Source organism: Patagioenas fasciata, chromosome 4 (genome assembly GCF_037038585.1).
Source record: "Patagioenas fasciata isolate bPatFas1 chromosome 4, bPatFas1.hap1, whole genome shotgun sequence".
Taxonomy (NCBI): domain Eukaryota; kingdom Metazoa; phylum Chordata; class Aves; order Columbiformes; family Columbidae; genus Patagioenas; species Patagioenas fasciata.
This window is the reverse complement of record NC_092523.1, coordinates 61,133,876-61,144,396: the sequence shown is the minus strand read 5'-3', so window position 1 is coordinate 61,144,396 and position 10,521 is coordinate 61,133,876. Positions and strand designations below refer to the sequence as shown.

Genomic DNA, 10,521 nt, shown 5'->3' with positions numbered 1-10,521 from the left:
ATACAAGACTGTCCTGGCTTCAGTACAAAGTGTTTGACTCTGGCTCTCAGATCTTTTAATCCAATTTGTAAATTCATTAGACCTCCTATTGATACAGGCCAAGGATATTCAAAATTGTCAAAAACACTGAAGTTAAATAGGTAGATAGGTAGATAGGTAGATAGGTAGATAGGTAGATAGGTAGATAGGTAGGTAGGTAGGTAGGTAGATAGATAGATAGATAGATAGATAGATAGATAGATAGATAGATAGATAGATAGATAGATAGATGATAGATCAAACAATCGGTCCCCATTCAGGACTGGTGTTCAATTCTGAGACTATGGTTGCTTTTCTCACTCACATGCTAAGGTTTTGTCTTACCTAACTTTACATGTCACAAGTGTGACTGTCTACCTCTAAGCTCATTGATTAGACTCTTTTTCATAGTCAATGAAGATAAACAAGCACTTCAAGAAGACAATTCACCTAATCAATTTACACATCTGCTTTTTGAAGAGATGAGATGTGTCCTAGTTGTCCATGTCTCACCACTGACTATAAAGGAATATGCAAACCACCACGCTGCAGGTGACTACAGTGAGATGAATCCCAGCCTAGATGACTTGCACTGTTGGTTGGCCTAATGTAGTCTGGGCCCTAATGTGTCACCCTGTCGTCGGAGAACATGTTAGAAAGGCACATTCTTGCTGACCTCTCCACCTTGTGATGGTAGATCCTTTTATTACAATCCTCAAATCCATTTGTGCGTTCATTAGACGGACATCGCCTCACCAGCATCTTTTTTTTACTGCCTAATTTCCCTGGTTTTGACTGTATGTTCCCACTGGGTATCAAACATATTCCAAGACATTTGGTGACTTTAATTTTTTATTTAAATGACTTACTGGGAGCACTATAGCATAATTCTTGGATTAATCTGTTGGGGAAGACAGGAGCTTCAGCTAAACACATCTGATCTAGCAATCAGATATTTCCCTTCTTTCTTCAAATACTTGTAGGTAATGTTTTTATTTCCCGGTGTTATTTTTAAAATACCCGTTGCAAGGAATTGCTTAAGCATGGAGATTCTAACAAAGAAAGGTAAGAAAAAGCAGAATATCTAGTTGATATAGCTTATTATTATACTTGCACTGTAAGCTCAATTATTCAAATTGTCTAACCAAAATATTCTCTGATACAAGCTTGCTTTTTTTAATACTGTAACAAAAACCACCAGCCTGCAGTGTCCACATATTTACTACCTCTTAGCCTTTACCTACTCCCCAGGTACTCCACATTGCAATAAATTTCTCTTTTGGGAGATATTCAATACATCTTTCACCTTGTGTTTTCAGAAGACAAACCATGTTCAACCAAACAGCTTGTGTGATGCTTTCTTGACTATGCATAGCATCAGAGTATTGGTCTCTTACATGACCATGCATTAATTTTTGTGAAAACATGGTAATCTCTACAGTAATTCTTACTTCTATTACAAGACCAAACCAAACATGTCTGAACTATTAAGTTTCCATTGTACTGACTTTGTAAAATGCTTCCTATGATAGAAAAAGTCCACTCATTCTCAGTACACGCAGCAGGTGCAAAGGTATTTTCCTTATGGAGAGAAAATCTTACTGTTTAATTTTTGAACAGCATAGATCTGAGGAAGTTTCTGCATGACTGGCCAACTAGCCAGCCTGCTCCTTCTTCCTTGCCTAGCCTAGAAAGAAAAGGGAAATTCCCTTGCGTGAATTAAGGTAGTCAACTGCTCCCCTGGCAAAAAAACAGAGGGCAAACATTTACCAGTGAATTTCCATTCCAGAAGTAGGAAGGAGAGCTTCCTACAAAAATCACAAAGGAAATCTCAAGGTATTACACCAATGCAGAACTGAAAACTAGTTCTTTTTTATACGAGCTCTGCAGTATATTCTTGCCTTTGTCAGTATTAAAATGAATACTAGAAAAAAGACAAGAGGCAGCTTAACAACTAGTAAAGAAACCCTAAAGTGTGCCGACAGTCACCTTATTTAATTCATGTCTGTTTTGTATTACTTTTCTGAGTTTCTTTGCCAAGTAATCTGAATAAGAATAATCTGAAAGAAACTGTAGATAACATCACCCATAAACTGACCAAAAGAGCTCTGTAGATTAAATTTACCTGGGAATATTTCTGAAATCGAAAGAGAAATATGTGATTCTGTGATTCTGTGAATATCTGCCACAAAAACAAATGTCTAAAAGCATGGTTTTTTCAAGCTTAAAAGTTATCTGTCTTTTTGCACTGATACATTGCTGCATAAACACCTAGAACATGTTTTGGGATATAGTTTTTTTTTATTAAATTATTTTCAATTTTTTTATTAGGTTTTTTATTATAGTGTTAAGTCTCTTGTGTCATGACGAAGCACAAATTTTATTTGCAAATGTAAGCAGAGGGCATAGAAGATTTTAGGGATCACTATCAAGAGCCACAGCTGACTGTGATTGCAATGCGAAACAACAGAGGAATGCATAGGTTTCCATATTAGAAGTGTAATACAAAGTCAGGAGCTGTAGCGAGCAGCATCTTATTATGTGAGTCCAGAATTTCTAAGATATTTGCATGAGAAATTAGCGTCACTTATATTTTTAAAAACAAATGCAAATGCATTTAATCTCCTCTTCTATCAGCTCCTGTTTCCTTTGTCAGGAGGGCTTGGCAGACAAACCACAGGCAAATGGATTTCGACATGACCTACTTTATGTGGTGAGATATATTAATAGTCTACTCTGCAATTTTGGAGAACCCATTTAAAACACTTTGAAACGCACTCATGAAAGAAGACAAAGTCAACGGAGGAACCAAGGCACCTTGCATGTGCTCGGGGAAGGAAGGTGGTAGCTCAGATGGAACCCCTGTCAGAGGAGTGCAATGAGCTGGAAGGTGGCACAGGCGCTGTGACTCCATGTGTAGTTGTCACACAGCATGGCATGGTGTCGTTTAAGAATTACAGAATCACAGAATAGTTTGGGTTGGAAGGGACCATCAAAGGTCATCTAGTCCAACCCCTCTGCAATGAGCAGGGACATTTGCAACCACATCAGGTTGCTCAGAGCCCTGTCCAGCCTGGCCTTGAATGTCTCCAGGGATGGGGCATCTACCACCTCCCTGGGTAACCTGTGCCAGTATTTTACCATCCTCAATGCAAAAAATTTCTTCTCCTCATTTCTAACCTCAATCTCATCTCTTTTAGTTTAAAATCATTACCCCTTGTCCTGTTGTAACAGGCCCTGCTAAAAAGTCCATCCTCATCTTTCTTACAGGCCCCTTTTAAGTACTGAAAGGCCACAATAAGGTCTCCCCGGAGCCTTCTCTTCTCCAGGCTGAACAACCCCAACTCCCTCAGCTTGTCAGTGTGTTTTTTTCACCACAGTATCGGATCACAAGGGTACTGGTTCGAACGGCAACAGCTATGCAGGGTTCAGAAATGGCAATACGTGTAGCTGTGCCGTCACTGGGCCTGAAGAGGTTTTGGCGCTGCAGGCGGTGAGGATGCCCTCTGAGCTCCCCTCTCCAGCTGCTCTGCTGGGCACATCCTCGTCTTGGCCACAGGCAGCTTGTGCAGAAACACTGGCCTTGTGCAGAAACACAAAAGATCTCCATAGTGCAATTAATTGAGCTCAAAGGACCTTTATCCTCTGGGTTTCCTGAGTAACAGCACACTTGTACACTGGCAGGGGCAGAGCGAGGGGAGAGGGTGGTCATGTCCTGACATCCCTCAAGCCAGGGACTCGCCCCAGGGGTACTGGGTACTTCCAAGTACAAGCCATGTTTCAGACGACTTTCAGAATGGACCATTCTTAACCTCTTTTAAACTTTCAGAACAAAAGTGTAGCAGGAAAACTAGCTGAAACATTCATTCTTGACAGAGGTCTTTGTGAATTTCATCCTAATTTCAGGAAATTATGGCTCAGCCTAATTTAGCTAAGGATTTTTTCTACATGGAGAAACTGGCTGGTGCAATCATTTCAGTTGGACCCACTAACCTCTCTTCACAGACAGTTTTACAGCTGTAAATATGCAGATGTTAAGAGTCAGACCTAAGAATTGTGCTGTTTATGCGTTTCGTTAATGTTCTTAATTGCTTTGGTTTACCCTAATACAGGATGTCTGAATTATGAACTGTGGAGCATTGCTGGTTATGCACAGAAACCCAATGTATTAATATTCCTGGGTTTTCCAGCTGTTCACTTACTTGGGAAGAGAGGTAGAGCTATGTGCAGCCCTCTCTCGGAGTGATTAGTGAGAGCTCTGGTGGAACTGCAAATGGGTGACTCAAATGGCTGAGAGCAGGAAGGGCAATTCATCGTCATGACTAGAAAGGGAGCAGTCCATCAAACATCATCTTAACTACTCACTTGGAAATCTCTCTTTGCTATATTTTATTTTCTCCAATTCAACAATCCAATAAATCATTTTTATGTCCAGTGTTTGGGCTTGTCATTAGACTCATCAAAAAGGTAAGGTCTAAAAGGCAGGTTTTATTATTTATTGCTATTTTTGACATTAACGCCTTTTCCCTAACCTATGATTTACTGTTATAGAGCAGGGATGAAACCCACACACAAAATCTGTCTCTGGATAGCTATCTCCAAGAAAGCGAATTGACAAACTAATATATGGCAAATATATGACAAACTAATGCTGGACTCCAGGCTAATGCTGTTTTCAACATGTTTCAAAACAGAAATGTAATGTTTTCAAATCTGAACTCAGGAACAATTTTGTGTCTTTGGACCAGGTAACTTGTTTGGTTGGTGCCTCCACAGAGTCTGCTTAAGTCAAAAGACTTGGAGTTTCTTTGATTAGCCCTCAAGACACGAGTTAATTAATGGGATTTAAACAAACCATTGGATCATGCTACAACATCCTAATGCCAATGGCATTTTTAGTAAGTTCACACTGATTCCACATGTTCTTGCTCTGATGATACTAAATTGTCTCCAGAATTCTAATGGAAGCTTGAAAATGTTGTGGTCTTATCTGACATTTGGAAATAATCTCAAATGTTGAGATTCTTAAACAATGGCATTAGTGGTTTAAACAAAAGAGCTATACTGAAACCAAGCTTGAAATCGAAACCTAACAGTACTAGTTCAGTTCATGCTTACCAACTGTGCACATCAAATCACTTTTTTACTCTTCCTAATACCCCCACTGAGGCAGCTCAAATAATGCTGTAGAGAAATGTATGTGAGGATAGTTTGGATGCTAGATCTGTGCACTTTTGACACTGATAAAGCCCAACACTCATCACTTTTCTTTTTTCAGATGTTTCTGGTAAAATATTTTGTTCTTTCATGATCTTTCTTTTAATATTTTGTAGTACTTTACCTGCCATAATACACTAAGAATGAAGATTATTTTGAAAGGATTTATGGTGAAATTGATGCACTGATTTTAATGCCTTCAGGCTTTCACCTTTAATTTTCCAGTTATTTCTGCAAATAGCCGTGTTAAGACGCTACAGCCGCTGCTTTGTAACTTATTAATGCAATATACCTTGGTGAATCACAGCAAGTATTGCAGCGCTCCCTTCAACAACGGCACACTAGGGGGACTATATCTCTGCAGTGGAAGAGCACCAGTGCTCACAACCACCACAGCGGTCCCATGCCAGAAGCCTGCAGTTAAATAATCTGTAAAAATAAATATATATGTTTAAAAAAATTGGAGATCTTTTTTGAACGAGTGTAAGAGACAGAAAGAACCAACAGTGGAATGACTTCTGTCTTTCCTTGGTAATTGAATAGTGTTTAGGGCTGCCCTGCAAATCACTATCCTTTTTTTCTTTATTTTTTTCTTTATTTTATTTTTTTTTTCGGTGTGTGTTTATCTGTGCGCAGACAGAGCCGTAAGCCCTGCCCCGAGGGGCTCACCGCCCGGCCCTCAGCCAGGAGGGGAGAGGAAAAGCATCGGGAGCCGCTTACGCCCCAGGTGCCGGCCGAGGGCGATCCCCGCCGCCTCACGGCAGCAGGAGCCGAGGCGGCGCCCGCCGCGCCCCGGGGAGGTGCCGCCGCCGCCGCCGGTGGGGCCCGCTCGGGGGCCACCCCGCTACCGCCCCGGCACCGGGGGCTGAGGCTCTTTCCCGGGGAAGCCAGATGGGACCAGCCTCGCAGCCCGGAGACCCGCCGCTTAAATATGGTCATATCATAAATGGCGCATATCAATAAGCAGGCACGAACAGTCGAAACTGGATTTTTTTTATATATATATATATGTATATATATACATATATATTTTTTTTTTTAGGGGTTTTGGTAGGGAGCGGTGCTGTGGAGCTCGGGGCGGGTGGGGGGGTCTGCATGGGAGGTGCACCCACGCGGGTGGGCGCTGGTGACTGCAGGGAAGACTTAAAATCCTTCTGATGTTCCCACCCTAATGAATCCATCACGGCTGTCACAGGCCGGCTCCTAATTACAGCTTCTTGCCAGGGAAACGCCATCAGCCCCGGTCCCGGGAGATGACCTCACTCGGCTTTCTCCGCTAGTACCCCCACTTTTAAACTTTTTTTTCGAAGGCAGTTTTATACCCGCTAAGAGGAGTTTACTCTTGCCCAGTTGTTCTAACACAGTTTTTATAGGGCTGTTTTTTTTTTCCCACCTCAACAATTTAGCCGTGCCTTTCAAAGAATCAGCGTTTACAGCCGTGATTTTAATATTTGTTATTCAAATCGCCACGCGCTCCACAGCCCCGTCCTTCGGAACCGAAAACAAAGGCAAAACCCGCCACCGTATGGGTGCGGGCGGGGGGTCGCGTCTGTCCCTCACCCCTTTTCTCTTCCGCCGGCCACCGCCGGGCCCATCCCCCGCGTCCCCCTCCTGGCCGCGCCGCCGCAGTCCCCGCGGCCCGCCGGCCGCCGACTACAGCTCCCAGGATCCCTCTGGGAGGCACCGTCCCCTCCCTCTCTTCCCGGCCCTTGTTGTTTGAAAAGGCTCCGGCGGAGTTTCGAGGGGAGCCGCCGCGGTTGCTCCGCTGGGGGCGGGAGCAGGCGGGACGGGGCGCGGAGCGGAGCTGAGCTGCTGCCGCCGTGGTGAAAAGTGGTCAGGGGTCGGCGAAGGGGACGCCGTGAATCCCGGGATAAACCCCTCCCACGCTAGCCGTGAAGGAGGGGACCCGGCCCCAGCCCCGCGGCGAAACCCGGCCTCGGCCGCCCCGCGTCTTTTCCCCCGGAGGTGAAGGAGGCAGGAGCGCTGGCCGATCCCCTCCTCCCGGCGCAGGGGGAGGAGGAAGGGGAAGGAGCGAGCCCGGGCAGCCGTGGCGGCCGGCTCTGAGCTCGGCCCGGCGGCGGGGCGAGGGGAGGGGAAGCCCCCCGCAGCCCTTCCCCGGCGGGAGGGTCCTGGCGGCGCGGGGGGCGGCGCCACTGACGCGGGGCGGCGGCTGGATCCTGATCCTGCCCTGGGACGCCGGAGCTGAAGTTGCGGCGGGGCGGCGGCCGCCCCTGTCGTCTCTCCCGATGTTCGTGTGACTCGGCGGCGGCGAGGAGGAGGAGGAGGAAGGGGGAACCTCCCGCCTCAGCCCCGCTGGCTGCTCCGGCCGGTTGTTGTGCGTGAGAGACATACACACACACACACCGCTCCCCCGTCCCTCCCCTTCCCTCGCCCCGCAGCCCCGGGAGGCCGGAGCGGGCGCGGTGCTGCAGCCGCGTCTCGGGGCTCCCTCGGCTCGGCCCGGCCGGGCGCCGCTGCTGCCGCCGGAGGAGGAGAAGGGCTGCCCCGGCGGGCAGGCGGCCCAGCCATGAGCGGCGGGGAGGTGGTCTGCTCGGGCTGGCTCCGAAAGTCCCCACCGGAGAAGAAGTTGAAACGCTACGTGAGTGCCTTCTCCCTCCTGCGGTCCGCGCTCCCCCTCCCTCCCTTCCCCGCTTCTCTCTCCGCGAGGCTTCCCGCTCCCGCCCAGCCCGGCCTCCCCGCGCGGTCCCTCTCGGCCGGGCCCAGCGGCGGCTCCGCGGCCGCGGACGAGCCGCCCTCTTGGCCGCCTCCCGGTTTCGGCCGGGACTGCTGCCCGGCGCGTCCCGCGGGGATCCGCTACCCCTTCTTTTCTCTTTTTTTTTCCTTCCCTTTTTAAAAGATGTCTTTTATTATTTTCTTTTCCTCAAAAAAGGGGCGCCGAGCGGTCAGATGTTTTTGCCCTGCCTTTTATCGCTGTTCCAAGGGAGTCGGGAGAGGGAGGGGGGCGGAGTTTTTCCGTCTTCCCTTTGGATCCGGGGCTCGGTATATATGTATTTTCAAACGTAAACACTTGCCGTCCCGGTGCTGGTGCCTGATGGAAGGAAAGGGGGGAGGGGGGGCGCCCCGTAACTCCTCTCGGTGCGGCGGCCCGAAAGCCGCTCTGGTGGGGGAGCGGCCGGAGCTGTTGGCCCGGGGACGGCCGGGAGTCGGCGATGTCCCGGGAGCCCTTCCCGCTGGGGCCGGGGGGCCTGTGCCCTTGGGACTGGAGCCCTCTGCATCGGGAAAGAGGGAGGGAGGGGTGGAGGAGGGAGTGACCAGAAAAGTGCCTTTTTCTACTTAAACTCCAGCCTGCTGTTGCTCAGAAGTAAGTGTTTTAGCAGAGGCTGTAGCGGAGCTGACACTGAGTTCGCAGGAAAATGGAGCGTGTTTGCTGAGAGAGCAGATTTCGGGACAGGGCAGCAGCGGTGCTGTTGGGCGCTGGGCTCCTCGGTGCTGGCTGGGACGCTGTCAAGTCACGTAGGAGCAGTGGGTGATGCCAGGAGTCGTCTCTGCAGAGTCCCTTGCCGTTGGCACCCGGCTCGATTCGTGGGGTCTGTGCAACGGGTACAGCATGTTGGGCCTTTAAAAAAACCCCCAAAAACAAAAGCAACAACAACAAAACACCCAAACACTTAGCTAGTTAGATGGTATTTAAATGAAAAGGCATTTGGAGTTATCAGTTTTTGGTGTGTGTGTGTTTGTTTTTTTTTTTTTTTTTTGGTAAGCAGCTAAACCTTCAGATTAGTTTGAGAATCTGTGAACGTGTGTCTTAATGTGACCATGTTATTTTCATATGTTAGCAATTAAAAATCGCTTCTCAGAGAACTGTCGTTTCTCTGGTCAGGTTTTTTTAAATGTCAGGAAGCTGGTGATATGGGACTCTTTTTAAATTAAATATATTTGGGATAGCCCATTCTCTGGCTCCAGTGCCAAAAATCCTGTTCTTGTGAAGGACACAGGATCAGACTTTCAGAGAGAATGTCCTGGTGGGTCATGACAGGGCTGTGCTTCCCTGCTGTGTTGGACACGAGCAGTATATTTGGCTGATCCACTGTCTGGATATGTATATTCAGAGGATGTCACTTTACCAATATGTAGAAATTAAGAGCAGAACTAATGTTTTTAAAGTTTGAGTTAATTTCCTGCTTAAACTCTAAATCATGCACAGTTATGCTGGACGGAGTTGTAAGCAAGAGTTTGCTCTCCTCAATCAAAACCATAAATCAGTCTCTAAATATGCTAACTTTTTACCATGTAACTGGCCTTTCAGTATATTCATAGCTCTGCTTCTATACTGGAATAACATCAGAACCTTTGAGGTGAAAACCCTGGCTACAGCTTTGGTCAGGTCATTCCCCATTAAAAAAACATTAAAAATTCCTTTTGCAAGTGGGAACTGCTTTTTGAGGAGGTAGAGTATCAGGGTGATAGTGTGGCAAGCTGATACAAGCATGACTTGGGTTAGCATATGTGTGCACTGTAGGCCATGAGGTCATAATCTTAAATCTTGCACATTTTATGCTTGCATAAGAGAAGGAAGACGTTTAAAGGAGGACTCCTTAAAATTCCTCCTGCTTGTCTGTGGTGCCTGATCAGTTGTAGGCTAAAGGCTCATGCTCACTTCGAAGACATAAAAGTGACCTTGACATCACGATCAGCATCTTCAAGCAAACAAGAAGTTGATGTACTTAAGGCAATGAACTTGAACTGAGTGCAGCGACTGAAATGTTGGCTTATGCACTCTGTAATTCTGTGCTCACGCAGAGGCACAGAAGAGCTGTGTTTTTAAAGCCCTATTTTATACTGGTGACATTTCAAGGGGCTGCACCAGACAAAAAGATGGGAAAGTGATTTCAGTAGGAAACTGCTTTTCTGCAACGCGTGCTTTTCACATATATATATGGAAAATTGTAACTTCATGCCCTGTTAGTTTTTGCAGGCAAGTGTTGGGGCAAATCCAGGCTACCATCTGGGAAGGAAGATAAAAAGTCTGAAATTGCAGTTAAATCTGGTATCAGTTCTTAGGGCGGGTGAAAAGGAGTGCTTTGAAGCTAGTACATAGACATGTGTTTTGCAGAGACTTCAATTTTTAGTCTGAAACAGTTGGACAGGGTATTAAAGCTAGCTTGCAATCATTTTGAGGGTAAAAAAAGGAAAGAAAATAAACGCCCAACCAATGCTGTGCTGCAGGTGGAAAAATCAGATTTCCTTGGATATACGTTTTAATGCCATGGGTGTCTTCGCCCCCTCTCCCCCTTAAAAGGGTCCTGTTTTCAGGTCTGGTTCATG

General features: G+C 46.7%; 1 protein-coding gene across 8 annotated transcripts in view; it reads left to right on the top strand.

Moving 5' to 3' along the window:
* The first annotated feature begins 7,034 nt into the window (after positions 1 to 7,034).
* Positions 7,035 to 10,521, top strand: part of GAB1 (GRB2 associated binding protein 1) — a 102,274-nt gene continuing 98,787 nt past the window's right edge. For 3 of the 8 annotated variants that reach the window (XM_065836511.2, XM_065836512.2, XM_065836507.2), the window contains exon 1: positions 7,041 to 7,834. In XM_065836511.2, the coding sequence (XP_065692583.1) occupies positions 7,763 to 7,834 (72 nt within the window). In that variant the 5' untranslated portion in view covers positions 7,041 to 7,762. Of the gene's footprint in view, positions 7,835 to 10,521 lie in introns of all 8 variants that reach the window. The other 5 variants (XM_065836509.2, XM_065836510.2, XM_071808032.1 and 2 more) reach the window with 4 other exon arrangements.